The 26,611-nt window shown below is 42.8% G+C and overlaps 2 protein-coding genes and 5 non-coding genes across 13 annotated transcripts; 2 read left to right on the forward strand and 5 right to left on the reverse strand.

Moving 5' to 3' along the window:
- On the reverse strand, nucleotides 1–24,620 carry LOC101735136 (histone H1B). 4 transcript variants are annotated; one of them, XM_031899366.1, is made up of 2 exons: nucleotides 24,123–24,620; nucleotides 1–275 (listed from the first exon to the last, which is right to left on the reverse strand). In XM_031899366.1, exons 1-2 carry the CDS (start codon nucleotides 24,579–24,581, stop codon nucleotides 48–50), a joined length of 687 nt encoding a protein of 228 aa, XP_031755226.1. In that variant the 5' UTR covers nucleotides 24,582–24,620; the 3' UTR covers nucleotides 1–47. The 4 variants fall into 4 exon arrangements, with proteins under 4 accessions (XP_031755226.1, XP_017948255.1, XP_017948254.1 ...); XM_018092766.2 differs by having other exon boundaries at nucleotides 1–233; nucleotides 24,081–24,620; XM_018092765.2 differs by having other exon boundaries at nucleotides 24,081–24,620.
- trnae-uuc lies at nucleotides 973–1,044 on the forward strand. Its single transcript has one exon. It is a non-coding gene; the product is annotated as a tRNA-Glu (tRNA).
- Nucleotides 1,550–1,622, reverse strand: trnam-cau. Its single transcript has one exon. It is a non-coding gene; the product is annotated as a tRNA-Met (tRNA).
- Nucleotides 6,810–19,906, reverse strand: LOC100496285 (kelch-like protein 12). 4 transcript variants are annotated; one of them, XM_031899361.1, is made up of 5 exons: nucleotides 19,768–19,904; nucleotides 19,302–19,420; nucleotides 18,631–18,709; nucleotides 16,451–16,678; nucleotides 6,810–8,406 (listed from the first exon to the last, which is right to left on the reverse strand). In XM_031899361.1, the coding sequence occupies exons 2-5, from the start codon at nucleotides 19,393–19,395 to the stop codon at nucleotides 6,879–6,881; spliced, it is 1,929 nt and encodes a 642-aa protein (XP_031755221.1). In that variant the 5' UTR covers nucleotides 19,396–19,420; nucleotides 19,768–19,904; the 3' UTR covers nucleotides 6,810–6,878. The 4 variants fall into 4 exon arrangements, with proteins under 4 accessions (XP_031755221.1, XP_031755220.1, XP_031755222.1 ...); XM_031899360.1 differs by having other exon boundaries at nucleotides 19,514–19,904; XM_002942299.5 differs by lacking the exon at nucleotides 6,810–8,406 and adding an exon at nucleotides 11,482–13,850 and having other exon boundaries at nucleotides 19,514–19,906.
- On the reverse strand, nucleotides 20,116–20,187 carry trnag-ucc. Its single transcript has one exon. It is a non-coding gene; the product is annotated as a tRNA-Gly (tRNA).
- trnak-uuu lies at nucleotides 21,334–21,406 on the reverse strand. The gene has a single exon. It is a non-coding gene; the product is annotated as a tRNA-Lys (tRNA).
- On the forward strand, nucleotides 22,068–22,139 carry trnam-cau. The gene has a single exon. It is a non-coding gene; the product is annotated as a tRNA-Met (tRNA).
- Nucleotides 24,621–26,611: the final 1,991 nt, after the last annotated feature.

The raw sequence follows: 26,611 nt of genomic DNA on the forward strand, positions 1-26,611 counted from the left end.
TGGTGGCTCTTAAAAGAGCCTTTGGGGCAGTTGGCCAGTGAGCCAGCTTATTTCTTCTTAGGGGCGGCTTTCTTTGCTTTAGCCACTTTGGGTTTGGCTGCTTTGGCCTTTGCGGGGCTTTTGGCAGCTTTGGGCTTCACGCTCTTTTTTGCGGGGCTCTTGGCCACTTTCTTGGCTTTGGCAGCTTTAGGCTTTATGGGGCTCTTCGCTGCCTTTGCTGCTTTCTTCGCCACCTTCTTTGGGCTCTTGGCGGCCTTTGCTGCTTTCTTCGCCACCTCCTTGTTACAGTAGATCTAGGGATTTCACTAGCAGATTTCACGCCTGGGTTGCTAAGAATAAAATGAATACCTTGTATATCGGGGTAGCGGAGTCGTTTTTGGGGCGCTCTACGAAAGGAACAAGCAGTTCGCTGCGGCCCAAGAACAAAGGGACGAGGGGTGTTTTTCCTGTTTGCGTATCGCCCTCGTGTGGCAATGACTGAAACTACAAGCGGCTGCTCCTCACGGGCTTTAGCGCCTCAGAACCAACGCGGTGTAAGTTCCAGAACAAATATCAGCTGAACAAATATCGGAACGAATACAAATATTTACATTCTGAAATTTCTATACAATACACAGTCCGGAACATATATTTACACGCACATAAGCCCATTAGGGCATACAGCACCCAATCTGCACTGGGGTTCCTCTGGCGCTTCCCTGCACAGACTGAGCCCACTATGCGCCCTGTGAGATGCACTCATCGGCCCTAAGCTGCTCAGTCACTGCCTGCCGCTGGGAAGGGCTTACGCCAACAAGCGCTAGAGTAGCCCCTGGCTCTTTGTAAGGAGCAGCTCAGTGACTGAAGCCAAACGTGGCGATTCTCCTGTTAGTGCAGTCATTCCTGATCTTATCCATTGTAATAAATAGTATATCATGAAAATAATATGATATATGATATTAATAGTCATAGAGCAAAGTATTTACTATCGCGTCCCATATGGTCTAGCGGTTAGGATTCCTGGTTTTCACCCAGGCGGCCCGGGTTCGACTCCCGGTATGGGAAGTGTAATTTTTTTTTATTTTATATATGACTTTTTTTTTTTTTTTTAATATGAGAATCAAATCCAAGGGTACAACAATAATATTAGCAGCAGCTAAGTGGACAGTTCCCATTGATACAGCCGCAATAGGTAGACATTTATGCAGATGGCATACATTGAGATTAGTGACCCATGATGCAGCAGATTTATAGGGGGTGGCTAATCTGAAACACATTCCCATAGTAATAACGTGAATGGCTGGTAGGAAAGCATTTTCAGGAGATTCATTGCTTGTGGTAGAGCAAATGTATCATGGGCAACTAATCTCCACATGTGATGTGCCCATTTTGGCTAATTTATATAGCAAGTAATATAATTTATATAACAAGTAATAATTACATGTTGAATTCATGAGCTTTAGGTTTATGACCGTGTATAGAGCTGCCTAACACACACGTAAAAGAATGTTCAAGAATTGACAGTATTGGATTTATAGTATTAAACAGGAAGGAGGGGAAAAAAAAGCTATGCCCCGTGTGAGGATCGAACTCACGACCTTCAGATTATGAGACTGACGCGCTACCTACTGCGCTAACGAGGCGCTAGGAATCCTTGGTACAAGTACGTCAGATATACTGTGAGGGGAGCAGCTTGGTTGCTGTTGCAGAGCTTTGAATAGAAGATTGTAGCTGTGTATGTATATCCTTACTAATGAAGGCAGTGCTGCACAGCAGAAATTCAGAGTGTGCTACTTTGAGCATTTTTGTAATATATATATATGTGCATTGTTCTTGTTATACACTGTGTAAGAGCCCTAGCTGCTTGTACCATGTGTCTGTCTTAGAAACATGATCAGGGCATGCAAAGGCAGCAGTAACATTAATCAGAGTACTGGGTTGGACTATGGAGAAAATCTGGCCTGTAGTGTTGCCAGGTCATATCCAACCCTAACCTGTTCTATCCCAATCTGGCCCTACATACCATCACTTTCTAAATACCTGAAGGGGGCAGGGCAGGCAATTATATAAAAAGCAATCAGCATCAAAAGGAGGAGTAATAAAAGCATAATGACTTAACAGGGATGGCTGGAGTCAGAAACTGGCCCGTCACTCTGTCTGTGTACTATAATCTGTACTCCACTAGATACTCCAGTAAGGTCATCAGTGTACTGGCCTCACTAAATGCCCTATTCAATTATCACCTTTGCATATGAACTTCTGGACCATGAAAGTGATGATGAAATACTAATCAGCCTTTGAAGAAACTAGGGATGCAAGTATTATAAAGATGACTAGCTACTATAGGCAAACGTCATAAACTCAGGAACAGTATTTTCATTCCCCAATCCAGACCTGTCAGCCCCCCCCCCCCATTTTCCCAGGAGGTACCTGATTTTTTCTCCTTCCCCAGGGCTCCCATCACTCTGCCCCCTGCCGGCAGCTTGAGTAGCAGAGCTGTCAACTTACTATTTTAACAGATACAACAGGAAAACGTACATGGAATGCCTTCAATGGGGTAATGTAGGAAGCCACAAGACTGCAAAGGTGTGCAGATTAAGCGTTTAACTGCCAATACTGGCTTTACTCTCCCTTCCTGTTTTACTGACTTCCTGTCTTGTGCAACAGTTAAACTAGTACTTACTGGTTGGGAAGACAAGAGACAACTATATATGGCAGAGCCATAACACCATAGCATGCTATCAGGCTGGGAAAATACTATGTTTTCCTCATCAGGAGAAATCAAGCAGGACAGAGAGCTGTATAAGTCATAGAGAAGATTTATCTTAGTGATGGAGAGTCTTCTGTATGCTGCTGAGGCTATAATAGAGTGTTGCCTGGGCTTTTACAGGCTTCTGTGAGAATCTTTTAGAGCTTCCAGCTGTGATTTTTACACAGGTACTGTCTTTTTAACAAGTAGCCTAATAGATAAGTGAGAGAGTATTTTGGGGCTTCCTCCTTATAATATGGTCATAAAATTAATAGCCTGCTATAATCCCCCCATGGGTCCAAGGCAATAGATATGTTAAAGTATTCAGTTAAGTTAATAATTTGTAATTACCGTACCTGTTGTTTTGCCACCTGCCCCAACTCTTCCTCTAAGGTCAGTACTGTCATCTCAGATACCTCTTTCCCCCATTCCCAACCCCACAATATTCTTCCATATTGACCCAATCCATCCCGCACCATCCCTTCTAGGTCATAACCCCACCCCCATTTGCATCATAATTCCACCCATCTCATGCTATAACTCCACCCCCTCCCCAAATTGTTATTTTTTTCTAAGAAAGGAGGCAACTATATATATATGTGTGTGTGCATGTGTGTTACTGTTTGGTGTGGTACATGAGGAAGATGATGGCTTAGCTGTCCTGCTATATCTTGTCTGACTTTATACTGTTGAATACATTTTTCAGTTGTGTCAAGTCTGAGAAGACTCTAAAATGCAGAGTGGCTAGTACAGTGGGGTTGGGAGTTCCATCTCTTGTCACTTCAGCTCCTCGTCACTGCAATTTCACTACAGGAGCATGTGTAGTTTGCTTCAACCTTGCTTCAACAGTGCATGTTCATGCCAGTGAAGAGGACCAGAAGAAGTGAAAGGTGGAGCTTTTTTTATAAAGTTCCCAGTTATCCTCAGGGTTTCATTCTCCTTCAAAGGGGGCATATTGTGTGAAAAACAATATTGTGTCAATGAATTGAAAATATCTGCAACTCCACTAGTCAGCAGCTAGGCTGACCTGATAGGGAACTGAAGCCTGTCTGTGCTTGTGTGACTGCAGGGCTGTGATTGGCTGCTCTCCTTCTACTGTGTTTCTGGCAGGAACCGTTAGGACATACCCAAGGCTATTGTGATACTAATATCTACAGTTAGTATTAGTGGTTGTATATAAAGTTTATGTATGTGAGTGGATAGATTGGTAGGTGTGGGTCTGTATGTGAGTGGATGGATAGGTCAGTGTGGGTCTGTATGTGAGTGGATAGATAGGTCAGTGTGGGTCTGTATGTGAGTGGATAGATAGGTCAGTGTGGGTCTGTATGTGAGTGTATAGATAGGTCAGTGTGGGTCTGTATGTGAGTGGATAGATAGGTCAGTGTGGGTCTGTATGTGAGTGTATAGATAGGTCAGTCTGGGTCTGTATGTGAGTGGATAGATAGGTCAGTGTGGGTCTGTATGTGAGTGGATAGGTCAGTGTGGGTCTGTATGTGAGTGTATAGATAGGTCAGTGTGGGTCTGTATGTGAGTGGATAGATAGGTCAGTATGGGTCTGTATGTGAGTGGATAGGTCAGTGTGGGTCTGTATGTGAGTGGATAGATAGGTCAGTGTGGGTCTGTATGTGAGTGGATAGATAGGTCAGTGTGGGTCTGTATGTGAGTGTATAGATATGTCAGTCTGGGTCTGTATGTGAGTGGATAGATAGGTCAGTGTGGGTCTGTATGTGAGTGGATAGATAGGTCAGTGTGGGTCTGTATGTGAGTGGATAGGTCAGTATGGGTCTGTATGTGAGTGGATAGATAGGTCAGTGTGGGTCTGTATGTGAGTGTATAGATAGGTCAGTCTGGGTCTGTATGTGAGTGGATAGATAGGTCAGTGTGGGTCTGTATGTGAGTGGATAGGTCAGTGTGGGTCTGTATGTGAGTGGATAGATAGGTCAGTGTGGGTCTGTATGTGAGTGGATAGGTCAGTGTGGGTCTGTATGTGAGTGGATAGATAGGTCAGTGCGGGTCTGTATGTGAGTGGATAGGTCAGTGTGGGTCTGTATGTGAGTGGATGGATAGGTCAGTGTGGGTCTGTATGTGAGTGGATAGGTCAGTCTGGGTCTGTATGTGAGTGGATGGATAGGTCAGTGTGGGTCTGTATGTGAGTGGATAGGTCAGTCTGGGTCTGTATGTGAGTGGATGGATAGGTCAGTATGGGTCTGTATGTGAGTGGATAGATAGGTCAGTGTGGGTCTGTATGTGAGTGGATAGGTCAGTGTGGGTCTGTATGGGAGTGGATAGATAGGTCAATGTGGGTCTGTATGTGAGTGGATAGATAGGTCAGTATGGGTCTGTATGTGAGTGGATAGATAGGTCAGTGTGGGTCTGTATGTGAGTGGATGGATAGGTCAGTGTGGGTCTGTATGTGAGTGGATAGGTCAGTGTGGGTCTGTATGGGAGTGGATAGATAGGTCAATGTGGGTCTGTATATGAGTGGATAGATAGGTCAGTATGGGTCTGTATGTGAGTGGATAGATAGGTCAGTATGGGTCTGTATGTGAGTGGATAGATAGGTCAGTGTGGGTCTGTATGTGAGTGGATAGATAGGTCAGTGTGGGTCTGTATGTGAGTGGATAGATAGGTCAGTGTGGGTCTGTATGTGAGTGGATGGATAGGTCAGTGTGGGTCTGTATGTGAGTGGATGGATAGGTCAGTGTGGGTCTGTATGTGAGTGGATAGGTCAGTGTGGGTCTGTATGTGAGTGGATAGATAGGTCAGTATGGGTCTGTATGTGAGTGGATAGATAGGTCAGTGTGGGTCTGTATGTGAGTGGATAGATATGTCAGTCTGGGTCTGTATGTGAGTGGATAGATAGGTCAGTGTGGGTCTGTATGTGAGTGGATAGATAGGTCAGTATGGGTCTGTATGTGAGTGGATAGATAGGTCAGTATGGGTCTGTATGTGAGTGGATAGGTCAGTGTGGGTCTGTATGGGAGTGGATAGATAGGTCAGTGTGGGTCTGTATGTGAGTGGATGGATAGGTCAGTGTGGGTCTGTATGTGAGTGGTTAGATGGGTCAGTATGGGTCTGTATGTGAGTGGATAGATAGGTCAGTATGGGTCTGTATGTGAGTGGATAGATAGGTCAGTATGTGTCTGTATGTGAGTGGATAGGTCAGTGTGGGTCTGTATGTGAGTGGATGGATAGGTCAGTGTGGGTCTGTATGTGAGTGGTTAGATGGGTCAGTATGGGTCTGTATGTGAGTGGATAGATAGGTCAGTATGGGTCTGTATGTGAGTGGATAGATAGGTCAGTATGGGTCTGTATGTGAGTGGATAGATAGGTCAGTATGGGTCTGTATGTGAGTGGATAGGTCAGTGTGGGTCTGTATGTGAGTGGATAGATAGGTCAGTATGTGTCTGTATGTGAGTGGATAGGTCAGTATGGGTCTGTATGTGAGTGGATAGATAGGTCAGTATGGGTCTGTATGGGAGTGGATAGGTCAGTGTGGGTCTGTATGGGAGTGGATAGATAGGTCAGTGTGGGTCTGTATGTGAGTGGATAGATAGGTCAGTATGGGTCTGTATGTGAGTGGATAGATAGGTCAGTGTGGGTCTGTATGTGTTGGTATAGATTGGTAGGTGTGGGTTAGGTGTGCTGGGTTTACTTGGATGGGTTGAACTTGATGGGCTCTGGTCTTTTTTCAACCCTATGTAACTATACCCACCCATCAGTTTAAACACAGACAGGGACCTGGTTCAATAAGGAGCTTCAATAAAGGGGCCATTTTTAGTAGATAGTATTACTTTTTATCTCAAAGTTAAACCAGCACACCATATATTATTCATAATTGTCTACAAGATTAGAGTTTTTTCATATTATATATATATATATATTATAAAAAAAGACCAGCAACTCTGGTTTTGATTTTTTCACAAGAAATCCCGGAGTTGGTGGTCTTTTTTATACTATTGGAACCTTTTACCGAGCACCCGAGGTATGTTATGTAGCGGTGTGTCATATATATATATATATATAATAAATGTAGTCAATTAAGACAATTAAAATGAATGAATCCCATGGTACATGATTGTAGATTTTATATTCTTTATTAGTTGAAAAACAGAATGCAATTTTAATTATTAAAAAAATATATATATTTTCATGTTAATGGCTGCAAATGCCACCAGTCAGTCTCATCGTCAAAGCTTTGCCTCTTTGGAGGAATTTTCGTTACCTTTCTGCCAGGAATGAGAGAATGGAAACGTTCCAAAGGAACCTGCAGTGTAGCACAGCCAAAGCTATCATCAAACAAAATAGGGAACTCTGTGTCACATTGACTCCAGGTCGATCTACCCGGGGCCCAGTAGAATATGAATTTGTAGGAATAGCCTCTCATGCAATGGCCACCCAGGACATAGATCCTGTCCTTCCATCGCACCACTCCTGGTGACTCAAGGTTTTCAGGAAGTGGAGGAACTGGGCAGCCGCAAAACCGCCCTTCGCTGTCCAAACAAAAACAGATGGTGGGGCTAAAGCCAGGTTTTGCACATGGGTCAGAGTAGTTATAGAACTGGGCAGAGATATGCGGCACGTAATATTTATGTTCACAGTGCTGGTCAGTGGCACGTGGTTCAAAGGGTTCATAGTAGTCCCAGTAACTACTGACATAGCCTCCAATCACTAAGAGCTTATCACCCAACGTAACAGCTCCTGCGGATGACAACTGCATTTTCAGAGGAAAGTGGCTCCATGTCTCTGAAGCAATGTCATACATAAGAAATCCTAGGTGATTTAAAGTGGACTTTGATGTTACTGTTGTTCCACCAAGAAGATACAACTTGCCCTTTAATTGCGCACATCCAAAGTTCTGTATGCGCAGTGGAAGATTTGACAGACCTTTCCAGCACTTCTCTGGCACACTATAATATTCTGCAGAATCAATGATTTCTCTTCCATCCCAGCCCCCCAGGGCATACAACCTCTGCGCATAAGCTACAAAACCATGGTTAACTCTTGGGATGCTCATAGAAGGTAACTGACTCCATTCATTCATTACAGAGTCAAACACGTACAAAGTATCTGTTAGAGTTTCATCCTCATTTCTGCCTCCTGATATGTATAAATATCTCCCTTCTGCCAGGAATCGGGAATCTGTGAGGTACTTTGGGAATGGCAACTTTCCCCAAACTTCAGAAACAGGATCGTATGATTCCAAAAGATAATCCTCTTTAGGCAAATTGTCCTCCCTGTCCATAACATCCATGCAAATGATTCTATCTTCAAACATTCCTTGGCGGAGTTGGAGAGAAAACTGATGCTGGGAAGAACATAGTTCTTTATGAAACTCCTCCTCAACCTCCTCTAGCTCTTGTGGGCTCATCAAATGAAAGCGGATGGTCTTTGTAAGTTTTTCAGGAATAGAGGTGTAACTGCAGCAATTAAACTGCCACCAACGGAGGGCGAGATGGTAGACGTCAAGTTCTGAAGAAACCATCAGTTTGTCTGAGGAAAGTATTGGAGATAATTCTTCCAGATCAAGTTGGAGAAAGTCCTGTTCTTTAGTAAGACTGATAAAATGGCAAGAGATATATTGTATTGCGGCTTCCAAAAGGCTCCTGCAATTATGGATGTGAGCCAGTCGGTAAATCCAGAAGCAACTGTCATTATTAAGCTCTTTATTTAGGTAACTGGAAAAGAAGTTATAGAAACATTTAGTCAGTGAGTAGAGAGACATCCTAAATGTGAAGATAATTTATGGAAGCAAGCAATCAAGAGTGTTGATCCTATATTTCAAACACAATCAACAGTTATTAAAACAATGTACTTTATATTTAGGAAATTACACCACATTTCACCAATAACTACCCCACCTCGCAAGGGGGAAGGTCAGTGCAGTGGGTGGGTGGTGTTCAGCTTGAAGAACAATTTAGTTGGCTTTGTGCACCACTGGAAGTGGTGGACTGTGATAGGGGAAAGTTCAAAGTAGTTGATAAGTGGTGCTCAGCCTGAAGGACAACTTGGATGGCCTTGGATACTATTGGAACTGGTGAGCTGGGGTGAGGGATGGTCAAATCAGTAGGCTGGTGCTGCGGAGCTTGAAGGACAACTGGGTGGCCTTGGGCACTACTGGAACACTTTTTATACTGCCACACACTATTTTGGCTGATGCCTAAGGCAGGGTTCTCTCCTTGCTTTATGGCAGGAGCTGCCCTCTGTGAGCCTTCTGTAGAAGCATATTAACTTACGTAGTGGAATGATTACTAATATTGGAGATAATAACACCAGTAATGTTTCCCATAGCAACTAATCAGCAATTCAATTTGAACAGTCACCTACAAGTCAGAAATCAAAAGCAAAGATGTGATTTGTTGATATGGGCAACATCACTGGTGATATTTATTTCCAGTGTAAGGAAACACTGCCTTTGACCTCTACATTACAGTATTTTATAACTCACATTCATAATTCACCAAAACATTCACTGCATATTCAACATACTCTTACGAAACGCATTTTAGATTTCACATTGCCCCCATTGCACATTGTACTTTATATTTCCTCTTGGAATGGGAGAAGTTGAACTATTTTTTTGCAGCACTTGGGGTCCATAAAGTCGCACATGGTCTGGTAGTTAAGACAGGGACCCTTAGAACCTGCTGCTTAAATCCACAGGGTAAAAAAAAATAATCTGGTTATATTTTTCTGTCCATTTATTATTATATATACATGAATATGTAGAAAAACAGTCACCCAGTGTTAAAGGAGACATATTGGACACATGGAAAAAAAATCCCTAATTTTGTAGGTAATTATGAATAATATATGGTGCTGGTTTCACATTGGTCTAAAATTGAAAACAGTCTGTAAAAACTGCCCCTTTATTGGTGTTTCCTATAGATCCTATCAGGTCTCAGTTAGGATTTCAAATGAGGGGTGGGCGTGTCCCTGCCAGAAGCACAGCTGCTGATTGGTTCCTGTCCTACAGTGCCTGTACTGAGAGACGCCGGCCCCCCTGCACATCCAGAGAATTCAGCCAGCAGGAAGTGAAATGGATGGGCGGGACTAGTGGGGTTTTGGGGGAATTTCTCAATAAATCAGTCCAAAACATAACATTTCTTAAGCACAATCTAGAGGAGTATAATTCACTGGTACATTTCTGTATGATATGTCTCCTTTAGGAATGGCTGAGATTTTTAGTAATTTTCTTCCTACATTACATTGCACAATTATAGAGCCACACAGGCAATTGTTGTATTTGCAAAGTTAGTCTGGATACACTTCCTGGCTAAACATTACATAGGTTTGCAGAAGCAAAGATTTTATAAGAGAAGGTAACCAATATCAAGATATTTCCAGAACCCAACCAGAGTAAATCAAGTGGTATAGGCACCCAATAAATTGCTATATTTTGCGTAATGAAAGAAGTTGGAATAAGTAAGATTTCCAATATATATTAACAATGTGCAATGGTTATAACAATGTGTTCAAATTACAACTGAAAAGAATTAGCTATCACTTACAATTCCCTCCCCTGCTTTCAGTTACTACTCATACAATTCAAATATTTTAAATCAGTAGTCAGTGCTCTTCCAGTCTCAGCTCCAAATAATTCTATATAATATTGCTCCAATAACATTCTGGTAAAAACATGGTCCAAAGAACAAATAGGAATAAAGGAAATGCACTTAGATTATTGTGGTATAAAGCAACCTTTACTGATTCATTTCATCATACAATATTACCTATTAAGCAATGATAAAAACCAAGTCGCAAAGGAACAATACCAAAACATAGAAGCTTACTTATGTACATTAATGCTACACTTTTGATTGCAAGCACAATTTACTAGATTTACGGGTGGGGGGTGCAATTTGTCACAAGATCAATTGTTCACCATTGAATTCAACAGCTCTAAAAATAGAAGGCATGTGTTTTGACAGTGGCCTTTACTAAAAAAAACAAAAAAAAAAAAACAGTCCAGCGAAAAGCCCTTTCTATAAACAAACCCCACCCTTCCTCCAGCTGAAGCCTGTTATTTTTAGATAAGGGGCATCTCATCATGCAGTGGATTGCGGTTTTGTTTTTATTGTGCTTTAAAATCTAAAGGTTTATAATCATCTATTGCACTAAACAGGACAAAATCTGAACTTTCATCCTTAATTCAAACAAATAACATTGTCACTACAGTAGATATTGTCTGTTTCCACGAACACAATTTATTGGCACACCTACAATAAAATCAAACCTTATTTCGACAGTTAAAACCTGTACATTTAAACACTCTCGAGAAAAGTTGGAAAATAAATGAAAAATAGAAAACCCTTAGTACCCTTGTTTATCTTCATTGGTGAGAGAGGTAGTAAAAAAAAAATGAATGTCCCACGCGCCATTAGTCTTAAGCAACGGCTGGTAACTGGGAATAACTAATAATTGACACAGTGTCTAGGTCATGCTTCCTGTGCAGGTCACACGATTGCAATATCTACTATAGTTACAGAAAGAAACCTTGCACTATAGTCAACGGGTGCACAATGTGTAGTTAAGTAAGGCTGATGGCAGAAGAGGCGTAGGGTGGATATTTTCGGCAAGCAGAAAAGCACTTGCTGAAAATACCGCCCTACGCCCCCTACATGTACCTGCACCCGAATGAATGAGATACGCTCGGGCGGAATTTTCAGCAAGCGCTTTTCTGCTTGCCGAAAATATCCGCCCTACGCCTCGTCTGCCATCAGCCTAAGAGTTATTCTCTTTTAAAGAACAATTTATTGGCACACCTACAATAAAATCAACCTTTATTTCGACAGTTAAAACCTGTACATTAAAACACTGTAGAGAAAATCTGGAAAACCCTTAGTACCTATTCGTCTCAATTCAGTTTTTGCAAACTTCAGTTAATACTTTCACTAGAGACTGTAAAAGTAATGTAACAAGATATCAATTTGCCTTAACAGCAAGCAGAGAGAAACTTACTTGTAATATTAGAATCCACGCCGCAGATAGTGGAATGGCTATAGTAGCTTTCAAAGTAACCTCTATTTGTAACTAAGGCAATCGCTGCATTAAAAAGAGGCAACAGTGTATGGAACTAGCAATGTCGATGCTATCCTTCAGTAAAAGTATTAACTGAAGTCCGTAAAATAGTAACATTTTATATAACCTCTGCTTGCTATTAAGGCAAATTGTTACATTTAAAAGAGGTAACAATGTATGGAATCAGCAACAAAGTAATGTAACAAAATATCAATCTTTAGTGAAAGTATTAACTGAAGTCTGCACAAACTGAATTGAGACTAATACGTACTAAGGGTTGTCTATTTTTAATTTCTTTATTTTCCTACTTTTCTCTACAGTGTTTTAATGTACAGGTTTTAACTGTCGAAATAAAAGGTTGATTTTATTGTAGGTGTGCCAATAAATTGGGTTCTTTGAAACAGAATAACTCTTACTTAACTACACATTGTGCACCCGTGGTTTCTCAGCAATGAAGATATACATTCTTGTCATTAACTAACCCCCCCCCCCCCCCCAGCTAACATCGCAGAAAATGGGCACTGGTCTAAGGCAAGTGACTAAAGAAAATACAACCTGTGTGCCACAAAGTGTTACTGCACCAGAGGAAGGACCCCAGAGGTCTGAAAACATGTAGTGCTATGCATCTCTAAACCAATAAACTACACAGAATGCATTTGGCTTACATGGTACTTATCTAAGGCAAGCGAGTTTAAACAACTAATATTAGGTTGAGGAGCTATGAGATACTCTTGAGGACACCCTCCGTCCTGGTATAAGGGAATAAAATCTTTTCTTAGGAATCTGCATGGTGACACATCCAAAACCACTGACTCCATTATCAACAATGGGCAAGGTTGTCCTGCACAGCGTCCACTTAATGTCACCAGGTGTCCAATAGTAAACCTGCTTATAAAATTTGTTCCTATCTTCTCCTCCTAGAACATAGATCCTTCTTTTCCAACATACCACTCCAGCTGATGCAATGTTTTTAGGAAGCGAGGGCACATAGCTGTCTCGGCAGACTCGGCCTTGATCGTCTAAACAAAAGCATTTCGATGTCGCCCTACAGCTTTGAGCGCTGTGATCATAGTTTACACGGCCCCCTATAACATATAACTTGTTGTCCAGCACCACTGCTCCTGCAGATGAGCACACCATAGGAAGTGAAAACTGGCACCACATGTCGGACGAAGGGTTATACACCAGGACACCACGCAGGGGTGAGGTCAAATTTACTACACTAGATTCTCCTCCTATTAGATATAGTCTTCCTTTTAATTGAGCACATGCAAAAGAACACAGTGGAAAAGGCATTCTGGACCCACAAGACCAATGATTCTCTAGAAGATTATAATGCTCAACTGAGTCAATTACATCATTTTCATCACACCCCCCTAGGGCATACAGTCTCTGACCGTATGAAACAAAACCATGCATGTACCTAGACGAAAACATAGAGCTTAATTTGGTCCAGTTGTTCCTTACAGAGTCATAAAGATGAAGTGTATTAGAAATTGAATCATCTTTGTGCATTCCTCCAGCCACATACAAACGGCTGCCTAACGCCAATATTCCAGGGCACATTAGAGATTTCAAGGCTGGTAACTTCTCCCAAACCTCCAAAGCAGGATCATAAGCATCCAAATGGTAATCAGCATCTTCAAGCGACCTGTCTTCCCTCGCCAAAAGGTCCATAGACACTATCTGGTCATCAAACATTCCTTGACGAAGAGCAAGACCTTCTGAATTCTGGCTGGAAGGTATTTCAACAAGTTTATCCTCTCTAACTTCTTCCAGCTCCCTTGGACTCATTAAATAGAAGCGTATAACTCTTAGCAGTTCTTCAGGAAAGGCACAGTGAGTTACATTATTGAATTCCCACCAGCGGCAGGCAAGACGGTATACACAGAGTTCAGAAGAGACCATGAGGCTGTCTGAGGAAAGAACGCTAGTTATTTCTCCAAGATCCAGACACTGAAAACTGTTATTGCTGTATAAACTAGTGAAGTGGCAGCTGATGTATTGCAAGGCGGCCTGACAGAGGATCTTGTCATTGTGGCTATAAGCCATTTTGTATATCCAAAGGCAGTTTTCTTGATTTTGTTCCTTAATTAGGTAACTGAAGTGAAACAAAAAATAAGAGAAGACAAGAAATAGGCAACTATATTTGAAGATAACATGTTTATAAGCAACACTATCACTTCCCTTTATACAGAAAAGGATTTTCTGTGTCTATGAAGATTCTCATCCAGGTCATGATATACAGTATCTAGTAAGAGTAGTACAGTCACAGACATCCAATCACAATTATTCAGTTCATTTGCATTATCCCCAAAAATAACGTCTGCCTTTCAATATCCCTTAAGTACTTGCCCAGGTACAAAGCTTTTATTCCCCGTTATTCCTTCTGCTGGACTTCACTCTTCTCAAATGACATGTAGAAACCAGACAGAGCTTTTATCCCATTGCAGTGATCTTTATGGGCAGATCTCCTGCATCTTCACACAACTTCTCTCGGCCTAGAAAGATCAGTGCAGTGGGAAAATGCACTGAAAGACCTTTCCTTTTGGTTGTGTTCAGGCCCGGATTTGTGGAGAGGCCCCAAGGTTGGGCCTAGGGCTGTAGAAATTTAGGGGTGGCAGAAATTCCGCCCAGCCGCAATTAAATGTTTACACTTTGCTCCCATAAGGAGCAATGGGGACCTATCCCCACTGTTCTGTATGGGAGTTTAAATGTATGCTGCCGGGGGGGGGGGGGGGGGATGTTTGCATGTTTGGGGAGGGGGGGGGCGACCGGAAAACAAATCCGGCACTGGCTGTGTTGAAATCATTCATTGCTGCTTCACATTTTGAGTGTAATCTACTCTCATCCTTACCATCATAGATCACAAAAGTACTCAATGTTCTTATTTATTTATTCAGTTGATCCATACTATTACTATTCCATACTGCTCAACCCACTGTGTAGGTGTGTAGGTGTATATTAAATAAAGCACAGATCTATAGTATATAGTGAATTATGTATCCTACTGTAAATGATAAGGATATTAGCAGTCACTGAGGGGTTCTGTGCCCATATAAAGGCACAAGGCTGCAGGCTGAGTTATACAGGGAACTCTGAGTATCACTCGTGTATTATAAGGGATAATGTACCCCCTACTGTAAATGATAAGGATATTAGCAGTCACTGAGGGGCTCTGTGCCCATATAAAGGCACAAGGCTGCAGGCTGAGTTATACAGGGAACTCTGAGTATCACTCATGTATTATAAGGGATAATGTACCCCCTACTGTAAATGATAAGGATATTAGCAGTCACTGAGGGGCTCTGTGCCCATATAAAGGCACAAGGCTGCAGGCTGAGTTATACAGGGAACTCGGAGTATCACTCATGTATTATAAGGGATAATGTACCCCCTACTGTAAATGATAAGGATATTAGCAGTCACTGAGGGGTTCTGTGCACAAGGCACAAGTCTGCAGGCTGAGTTATACAGGGAACTCTGAGTATCACTCATATTACAATAAGAGAAACAAGTTAAAGCATAATGGAATAATAGAACAATATAAATAGGCAATGTTTAAAAGGAACAGTAACACTAAAAAATAAAGATGTAAGTAATTAAAATATAATGTACTGTCGCTCTGCACTGGTACTATAGTTTATATAAATACCCCACTGTGTAGCCCCGGGGGCAGCCATTCCTGCACTGGTACAGCTGGGGTGTTTGCTACAGAAACCCTACTATAGTTTATATAAATACCCCCCTGTGTAGCCCCGGGGGCAGCCATTCCTGCACTGGTACAGCTGGGGTGTTTGCTACAGAAACCCTACTATAGTTTATATAAATACCCTGCTGTGTAGCCATGGGGGCAGCCATTCCTGCACTGGTACAGCTGGGGTGTTTGCTACAGAAACCCTACTATAGTTTATATAAATACCCTGCTGTGTAGCCCCGGGGGCAGCCATTCCTGCACTGGTACAGCTGGGGTGTTTGCTACAGAAACCCTACTATAGTTTATATAAACACCCTGCTGTGTAGCCCCGGGGATAGCCATTCCTGCACTGGTACAGCTGGGGTGTTTGCTACAGAAACCCTACTATAGTTTATATAAATACCCCGCTGTGTAGCCCCGGGGGCAGCCATTCCTGCACTGGTACAGCTGGGGTGTTTGCTACAGAAACCCTACTATAGTTTATATAAATACCCTGCTGTGTAGCCCCGGGGGCAGCCATTCCTGCACTGGTACAGCTGGGGTGTTTGCTACAGAAACCCTACTATAGTTTATATAAATACCCTGCTGTGTAGCCCCGGGGGCAGCCATTCCTGCACTGGTACAGCTGGTGTGTTTGCTACAGAAACCCTACTATAGTTTATATAAATAAGCTGCTGTGTAGGCCGGGGGGCAGCCATTCAAACTGGAAAAAGGGGAAAAGGTACAGGTTACATAGCAGATAACAGAAACAGTGTGGAATACAATTGGAAGCTATGCAACTTATCTGTTATCTGCTATGTAACCTGTGCCTTTTCTCCTAACCTGTGCTCTGTATTTCAATAGGGTAGTTACTACTCCTTGTTCCTCTAACAACCTTGCACCCAATAACCATAGATTCTGTTAATTGCATACAGGGTGTTTTTATGGGGTAGGTTTAAATAGATTGAGATAAATACAAGTTTTTAACCTAGCTATTTATGCAAGAATATATATTCAGTGGTCACCTGCTGCATAGATGTTGCAGGGGGCTGATCTGCAGCCGACTGGAAACTGTAAAAAGCTCCTGAACTGTGTCCATGTTGATGGTGGCCTCACCGGTGTAGATAAAGTTCAGCACTGTTTGCATTATAGATGGAGGGATGTCTGGCAACACCACCTCTCCTCGCTCCGCCTCTCTCATAGAACTGCTGAACATTGCTCGGAAATAAGGACTGACTGATGCCAGGACCACCCTGGAGAGAAAAGAAAACATGAGCAGAGGAAACCAAGTTCACCTGAAAAAATTTTGAAGAGGGTCTGAATATATAGGGTCAGTGACCCCAACAATTAGAGAGCATTTTCAGGCCAGAATAAGGAATAATTGGATGGAAAATAATTAAAAACCAACAAAGACAAATTGAAATGTTGATTAGAATAGGTCCACCTATAACACAATAAGAGCTTTTTTAAGTGAACTTTACCTATAATAACACATGCTACTTAATGTAAACTGCTAATATAGTATATACATGTATCTACATTTCCTGTGTTAAACAATCAAGCACTCCAACATTGGTGTATTAATGTATCAGGGCTACCCAGACGTGTGTGTGAAATGTAACCTAGACCATCGTAACTACTTTCATGTGTTCTGGGACTGTCGCAAAATTCAGCAGTTCTGGGTCACGATACTTACCTATGTTAACTCTTCACTGGCACTTCCAAACATATGGACGTCTGCATTCTGCCTACTGGGACATACTGAAGGCCTTACCTTGTCCTCCAGTGACAGGCTATGCCTGCAACTGCACTACGCTAGAAAGGCCATCTTGCTGACTTGGAAAGCCACAGAGCCGCCTACCCTGGGGTTTTGGATCAAGCTGGTGGATGACACACTTCCACCAAAGAAACTCACCTACCTGGCATGAGGATGCCCAGCCAAATTCGAGAAAATCTGGAACCACTGGCTAGCAGACCCACGAACTAGCAATACAACAGATTAACACACCCAGTTGATTGTCTAAGAAACCTTAGTAATGTAGCCATGTAATGCCAAGCAAGGCTGTATCTGTGACATTAGAATGCCCACCACCACTATCTTTCCTCTCTTTCCTTTCTATTCTTCCCTACTTCTCAATATTTTGTTTACATAAAATCAATAAATAAATAAATTTAAAAAAAATTGTTGAATTGTGGCCATTTAAAGAGAATATCTACAAGCAATTGTGGATTTAAAAAACAAACAAATAAATAACATTGTTGCTTCATTAAAAGGCTCCCTTATAGAGTTGCTGAACAAACCTCGACAAGCTAGAATCCTGCACAAGTCCAGTAGGGCCTCTAACCCGACCCGGGAGTCGTGCAAAACTGAAAATGACATCACTCCGGAGGCAAATCAACCTGCTCAGGGGGTAAAATAACTTTTAACACTGGAGGTTGGGGGGGGGGGGGGGGGGGGATGCAAGCCTGCAATCGACCCGGTGTAATGCACCTGTGGAGTGCCTGTTTGGTCAGGGTATTGCGGACTTTCTGCTCAAAACCAGACCACTTTGTGGAATGCTTGCTTGTACCCATGGAATACACACAATCTTGCCACCAGAGGTCACTGTCTATAAAAGCACACAAACCACAGGCTCCACTGCTCTCAGCCTGCATTTTTTTTGGAAGGCAGAGAGAAGTGGATCCACTTTCTTCCACAGCTCTGTGTATCTGCACCTGAGTGCAGGTACATGGAGTGGAGATTAGCCCGAAAATGCCTTTTTGAGGATGAACTTTGCTCTGTGTACCTGTACTCAGGTGGAAGCCATACTTATACAGATATAAGGAGCTGCAGAAAACAGCAGATCCAGTTCTGTCTGCCTGCCCCAACGCTCTGTGTGCCCTTACACTTTTGAGTATAGCTAAATCAAATAATAATGATGTACTGACTGTATAAATTAAACACAAATATACAGATGAATCAAACTGTGTCTGTGCACGATACTCAATGTCAGTATGTGTTTATAATCAGGTAAAAGTATATGAGACAATGCTAGATATACAAAGTATCAAAAAGTACTCCTGTCTGTATTAGCTCCATAGCCTAGCATTCCCTGAAACCTGAGCTTCATTGGGGCACTACTAAATGGTTGAGGCAGGGGTAAGTTTAATAACAATTACACATATTCATAGAACCTACAGGTGCAGTGAACCCATTAACACATACCTGTGGCAGAGAAACCTTCTGCTTTCAGTCACTACAGTGGTGTCACAGAGCTCCTCGGTGAGGTACAAGTCCCGGAGCCCTACACAAACAGACAGCGCAGAATCAGTGTGCAGGAGAGGTTCTTGGAAAAACATCATTATGTTTTTCATGCCCAATGGGGGGTGTTAAGTTGTAGGCTCCAGTTTGCGGCCGAGTTACCTAATTAGGCAGGCCCTTTAGTAGTAAAGTGCTATTTTCTCCTCGCTGACAGTCTGGAGCACATGCACCTGGACCCAATGCTTGTCAGCCAGTCTACATTACTCTCACACTGGTTATTTGTAACTGTAGTGGGCAACAACTGAGGCAAATCCCTGCAGCTCAACAGACATTCTCCTAAGAAAACAGTTGAAACCAGTACCCCTTCTAACTGTGACAATGGCAGTTGCCTCAGGCTACCAGTATTGCATTAAACAGTTTAGGGATCAGATCTGACCTAACATTTCCAGAATACCCCACATGATTTCCACTGCACCTGAGACTGAAGAGAACTCCAGGTAGGGAACACTAAGGCTCATGGGAGCCCCTACCCCCTATGTAATTACTGCAGGCACCAACTCTGACCAAACCTTGTAGATTGGCACAACTAGAAGCTCTGGGAGTGAGCTGTAAGGGGTAAGTTCCAAGCTACTTACCTTTTATCACTCTGCTTTCCACACTTTCATGGTCCCCACAACTGAGCTCATTTGGCTCCATGTTGGAGGGAAACTGCTGAGACACATTCTCCATTGTGATTACTAATTGCTTGTAGCACCTGGGGTAAATAGATATGAAATATTGCTTATTATCTCCAGCAGACTGACAGAATAAGGCACTAATTGATTACTGTACCAAACGTGCGACCCACCGTTCCTTTCCAGATCACCCTGCTGCCATCACAAGGGAAATGAACTTAGACGTGACTGTTATACTATATTGTTAGGCTATAAAGTCTCCCCTCAACACGCATTAGGCTGAAAACACATGTATTCTGGTGATTATTAAGTTCCACAGAGGCCACAGGCGCTACAGTCGCAATCGCAGAAGCACTAACTATGGGGCGACGCCACTGGGCACCCGAAGTCTATTCTCTCACCCTGACACAGATGTCTCCATAGTTACCTGGTTCCATCCCTTGGCAACAGCCCTGATCTATATTTCCCCCCCCCCACCTAATAGCTGCAAAGAAAAATTGAAAGTGCGTCTTGCCAGTTGTTTGGAACAGGAAGTGCACTTTTCGCCATCTTTCTACATCCCTGACGTTCACTGATAAATTAGAGAGATATGGTTCTGTGGTAGCAGCTCTGTATTTATATATATATATATATATATATGTGAACTTGTCAGTGAGGGGATTTTAATGGACAGCCTTCTAAAACAAGGGCAACTAAAGTGAAAATTAGAATATTTATTCATCAAAGTAAAATTATTAAAGCAAAAAATTAGGTAGGGAGGGGAAAAAAAGCGGATTGCGTTGGCCGGGAATCGAACCCGGGTCAACTGCTTGGAAGGCAGCTATGCTCACCACTATACCACCAACGCTGTGTTGAGTCTCCGGTAATTATTCTATATTGAGGAATATAGTTCACAGTTTTGAAACATTAAGTATTGTCCTGTATTATTCTGGGCTTCCATTTTTGATTATTAGTCCTATCAAATTGCTGTATATGGAGATTTTAATTTTTTTAATGAATATATCTTTAAATAATTGCCATCAGTAAGTTAAAGGGGTGGTTCATCTTTGTGGCTCTAGTGGGCCTCGGCGGCCCAGACCCGACCCTTGCTGGTGCTCCCTCTCCCGAGCCTGGCTGGGGGCACCTGCAAGGCACCTGGGACAGGAGCCCCAGTGGGCCCTTCACCCCCCAGTCCGACCCTGAACTTCACTATTGGTATTCTGCTTGTGTAAATGATCCTTCTGGCATGTCTGGAGTATAGGAGTTCTCATTGGCAGGGTTGGACTGATCCCTGCTGTGCGCTCCAGGGCCCACCCTGCTCATTGGACTTTTAGGGGCACATTTACTAACCCACGAATCCGAATTGGAAAAATTCCGATTGGAAAACGAACATTTTGCGACTTTTTCGTGTTTTTTGCGATTTTTTTCGGCGCCTTTACGACTTTTCGGAAATTGTTGCGACTTTTTCGTTACCAATACGATTTGCGCGAAAAAACGCTCGTTTTTCGTAGCCATTACGAAAAAACGCAACTTTTTCGTTGCCATTCCAAAAGTTGCGCCAAATCTGCCGATTTTTTTCGTAGCGTTAAAACTTAAAAGACGCGACTTTTCGCGCAAGTTGTAACGCTACGAAAAAATCGCAACATTTTGCGCAACTTTCGGAATGGCTACGAAAAAGTCGCGACAATTTTCCGAAAAATGGCAAAATACCGATCATTACGAAAAAAACGCAATCGGACGCATTCGGCCCGTTCGTGGGTTAGTAAATGTGCCCCTTAGTGTACATACTGGCATGTCTTGGAGGGCTCATTGGACATTTCTACAATGATTACACTGGCACAGCTGGGGTTAATATGTTTCTAAATCTGTTTTTTGCAAAATACATGCAGAAACAGTGTTTTAACCCCACTGCCACCCTTCAGTTTATAAAACGGCAGTTATTAACATGGACTTTTCCTCTACAATTTAAAGATTAGTCATTAGCAGAATAGAAAAAAAAAACAAAAAGCAGAGCCGCCCGAACAGGGACTTGAACCCTGGACCCTCAGATTAAAAGTCTGATGCTCTACCGACTGAGCTATCCGGGCTCTTGCAGATGCTGTAGCAATGTCTGTTTATAACAATATAACAAAGGTTTTCTGTGTCTAAAGCTATAGAAATACAGAGGCAATGAAAGAACGCATTAAAGGCCAAACAAGCTTTCCGCCTTATGTCAGACTAGACAGACTAGCAGTCACGCTGTTGGCTGCGACCAAAATATAAAACCTCCTTTATTACAGGTTACAGCAGGCTGGTACATTCTAGAACAGCGGTTCTCAACCTGTGGGTCGGGACCCCTTTGGGGGTCGAATGAACCTTTCACAGGGGTCGCCTAAGACTATGGGAAAACACATATTTCCTATGGTCTTAGGACTAATTTTATGGTTGGGGGTCACCACAACATGAGGAACTGTATTAAAGGGTCACGGCATTAGGAAGGTTGAGAACCACTGCTCTAGAACCTTGATTAAAAACATCATCCGTTACGTTCGTTACGCAATACTTTCCTTCAGGGAACGGAGCAGCATGGTGACTCACAATGCTCTGCCAGGTGCATGATGGGAAATGCAGTATCTGACTAGATAGGGCTGCAGCTTCAGTATAACCGCCCACTATTATGTAATGAAATGAAAAATAGAACTCACTCAGAAGAGCAGACTGTTCTCTTACTAACAACAATATCTGTCATTGAAGGAAACACATATGGAAAGCAGAGTGGCGCAGCGGAAGCGTGCTGGGCCCATAACCCAGAGGTCGATGGATCGAAACCATCCTCTGCTAGTTTTTTTATTTTAATATTTTCTAATATATTATTATATATCAATTGACCACTCATACTGAGAACTGAGCATTACAGAGAAAGTGCCAGTAGTTCATATAACAAACACAGAACTTCTACCAGTGCGGCCAATAATACATAATACATTACTTTGACACACTTTCACTTTTTGGTGTTACTGTTCCTTTAAGACAACTTGTAAAACCTAGTACAAGTTGAAAAGGATTGCAAGAAAAAATTGGTTAACAGAGGAGAAAGGTGGTGTTAGAATCCAAACATTAATTTTAATTCTAACTTTCAGTATAGTTTAAGCATATACCCTAATCTAAGGAAAGTCAGGGTACCCCCTTGCTAAACATATTCAGCTACAATTATTACACCATGTGTGCGGGTAGGGCTGTAAATAATCTAGGGAAATCGGATGCTATATATATATAAAATGAAAGTCAATGTATTTGTATTGTAAATAGATGGGAAGATTAAGGCGTTCACATTTGCAGCTCAGTGCTGCCACCTTGTGGACCCGTGTGTCACGCCAATACGGTATCCGTTTCCATAAATGTAAGAAAATAATATTATCAAATGGATGTAGATCTGTTTTGGTTGGTTTAAAGTACAGTTTTAACTGTGACTGTGTAAAGATTTAGTAACAAGGAAACTACCTCGGCTCTGCAGGAGGCCAGCGAGGCTTATCTGGTGGGGCTCTTTGAGGACACCAACCTGTGCGCCATCCACGCCAAGAGGGTCACCATCATGCCCAAGGATATCCAGCTGGCCCGCAGGATCCGAGGGGAGAGGGCTTAGATCCGAGGGGGTTTTATTCACTGGGCACAAAGGCTCTTTTCAGAGCCACCGACACTTTCTGGGAATGAGCTGAACTATAAGATACATTTAGGGTATCGGTGCTACCGGCCCTTGTGCTGCTCAGATTTAGTAACTCAATGATTAGTACTTCTAATGAGCAGGATTTCTTGAAACAAAGGCCTCTGCTTTCTTGTGTTCCAGGCAGATTGGAATACAGAAACCCAATATATAGGGACAGGTTCCTGGCATTTTATTATGTTGAGGTTTTATTCACTGGATACTTACTGGGAATGAGCTTTTCACTTCTATTTCGGCTTTTGTTACAAAAAGATACGTTGATATACTGGAACCAGCAGAATTACATATATTTGTATTTTATTGGGTCTATTACACAGCACCTGCGTTTATAGCAGACAAAAGTCTATTGCAATGTAACAGTATCGGTTACTATGTTCCTATTTCTTTGTATCTGCTTTGCCCTTTTGTTGCTCACTTTGACCATCAGAGTAGATTAAGTTTGTAGTCTGTATAGTTTTCATTCTAAAGCGTGTTTTATCAGGGACACAAAACTGATTTGAACTCATGGTATGGATTATGTATGTTACATGTACTCTAGTTTATTACTTTAATCAGTTGCTCTTTTTGTGGGGTGAAGGTATCTTTTCGGCTTTTGTTACAGAAAGATACATTAAGTGACGGAGAGCAGTCCGGCAGCACTAAAGGGAGGGGAACACAAGACTATTTGTGTATTTGGGAAACTTTGCAGTTACTTACTGGCCAGGGATATTAGTTGGCGATAACTGAACGAATGTTGGGCCGGTGCGAGGTTAATAGTTTTTATTGCTTATTAAAAGCCATGGTAGAAGCAGGAGACCCCACTATATTACAAGCCCTTTCAGGGGGATGTGGTGGCTCTTAAAAGAGCCTTTGGGGCAGTTGGCCAGTGAGCCAGCTTATTTCTTCTTAGGGGCGGCTTTCTTTGCTTTAGCCACTTTGGGTTTGGCTGCTTTGGCCTTTGCGGGGCTTTTGGCAGCTTTGGGCTTCACGCTCTTTTTTGCGGGGCTCTTGGCCACTTTCTTGGCTTTGGCAGCTTTAGGCTTTATGGGGCTCTTCGCTGCCTTTGCTGCTTTCTTCGCCACCTTCTTTGGGCTCTTGGCGGCCTTTGCTGCTTTCTTCACCACCTTCTTTGGGCTCTTGGCGGCTGCGGACACCTTCTTGGGCTTCTTCGGGGACTTGGCTGCCTTCTTTGCTGCCGGTTTCTTGGCTTTGGCTGCTGCCGGTGCCGCCTTCTCCTTACTCTGCAGCTGCTTCTTGTTGAGCTTGAAGGACCCGGAGGCTCCGCTCCCTTTCACTTGGACAAGGGTCTCCTTACTGACCAAGCCCTTGAGAGCCAGCTTGAGGCGGCTGTTATTCTTCTCCACATCGTAACCTCCTGCAGCCAGAACCTTCTTCAGAGCTGCCAGGGACACCCCGCTGCGCTCCTTGGAAGCGGATACGGCTTTGACTATCAGTTCGGACACACTGGGCCCAGATGGCTTCTTGGATTTAGTGGCCCCCGCTGCTTTCTTGCTCTGTTTCTTCTTCTTGGCTGCGGGTTCAGCCGGGGGAGGAGCAGGCGCCGTCTCAGCTGCTTCAGCCATTGCAAATCTTCTACTGATTTCTTATCAAAAGATAAATACGACATTGGAGCGTTTCAATTCTTCTTATATAGAATATTTCTGTCTGCTTATTGGCTGACTTTCATTCTGATACCGTTTTCTAATTGGACACAGTTTAGCCACACCCACCGTTTACTTTCCGTGTTCAGCATTAGGGAGCTTTCATTCTGTGTTTCCTGCTTCTCAAAAAGTAAAGTTATTAATAATATCTACTTCCATAAATATCCCGGGGATTATACAGTCACTTGCAGGGTAAATGTCCCTGTCTCTGACAGAGATTTTCTGCATGTTGGTTACACGGATTGTCCCCAAACAGCCCCTGATATCTCAGGCGCACTCCTGTCAGTCTGGGTGAGGTTTTTATAAAACATTAATTTTCCTTGTTCATTGGGATCTATTTCCTCCATCTCTTATCCCTGAGAGAGAGAGGGGTATGGGGAGGGATATCAGGGGGACAGTGAGGGGTTTGGAGGCTACAGAAGAAATCCGTGGGGGTTGCACTGGCAGAGAAGTAGCACAGTCCCGAACCTGCTGTAGTACAGTCATTGCAGCATTCACACAAGTCCCACTGCCTGCATTGTATTGTGTCATTAGTTACACTATCAGCACTAATAAAACATATCTATGTATATATCACAAGACTGGACACATTATTGCCCCACAGAGCTGACTTTATACCGGCAATTTTAAGTATCAAATGAAAGTATATTATATTATTGGAAGAGTTGTTACCAAGTGAGACTGGGAACACTCCAGCAAGATACAAATGTGCCCCCACTCCAGTCTGATTTCATATGTTGTGTGAAGTTAATTCTATGGAGTAAAACAATGCTCTCCAAGCTTATTGAGTTGTGGTCCAAGAACAATACACACAATCCCACAATCAGGTGGGAGGGGAGGAGTGAAGGTGTCAGAATATATAAAATAATATTGTGGTACTTGGACTTCTGTTTATATTTTTCATAGTTGGGGGACTAAAAATCTATGCTGAGAGGCTGCATTCAGCCAGTTGTACAGCCCTACAGTAGAAGAAATGGCTTACATTATTATTATTATTTTATTATTATTAACACTTATTTATAAAGTGCCAACGTATTCCACAGCGCTGTGTAGTTGTATGTGTGGCGACTATGCATATATACCTGCAAGTGTATGATAGTAATATCATTTATTTGTATGAATGTATATAGTGAACAAGATGTTAATTAAGTTGCTTAAGTTGGGAATGTTTGAAGTGCTTTTGTGGTAGTTACCTTGGTATTATATGGTGATGGGTGGGTGGTCAACACCAAGATATCACAGGAAGCCAACTGGAGGGTCTTTTGCATTTCAAAGTGGAAGTGTTTGTACAGTTGTTTATGGTGAGGCAGCTCCTTATGGGAACTACCTGACTGATTAACACAATAAGATTCTGATACCTGATTATCTTGTCAGCCAATCAGAATCTCACTGACCAAAGTAGGGATGTGTTCTAAAGGTCCCCATACACGGGCCGACTATAGCTTCTGATATGGGTCCCTTGGACCGATTCGGCAGCTAATCGGCCCGTGTATGGGGAGAGCAGAGCGGCCTGGCCGACCGAGATCTGGCCTGAAATTGGCCAGATCTCGATTGGCCAGGTTAGAAAATCTGGTCGGATCAGGGACCGCATCGGCTCATTGATGCAGTCCCCGATCCGACTGCCCCATTGCCGCCCACATAATCCGATCGTTTGGCCCCAGGGCCAAACGATCGGTTTTTTTTTTTAACCTAAATGCTCCCCGATATCGCCCACCCGTACGTGGGGATATATCCGCTCGCCACATCGCCAAGCGAGTGGATCTGCTCGTGAATGGCCACCTTTAGAGTATAACTTGTGAAGCTCTTAAGGTCCCCATACACGGGCAGATCCGACGCGGGAAGATCAAATGCGATGACGCCAAGCGAGCGGATCTTCTCCCGATATCCCCACCTACGGCTGGGAGATATCAGAAGAACCCAGGGGCCAAACGATCAAATTATTATGTTGGGCA

This window comes from Xenopus tropicalis, chromosome 3 (assembly GCF_000004195.4).
Source record: "Xenopus tropicalis strain Nigerian chromosome 3, UCB_Xtro_10.0, whole genome shotgun sequence".
In the NCBI taxonomy this organism is placed as follows: Eukaryota; Metazoa; Chordata; class Amphibia; order Anura; family Pipidae; genus Xenopus; species Xenopus tropicalis.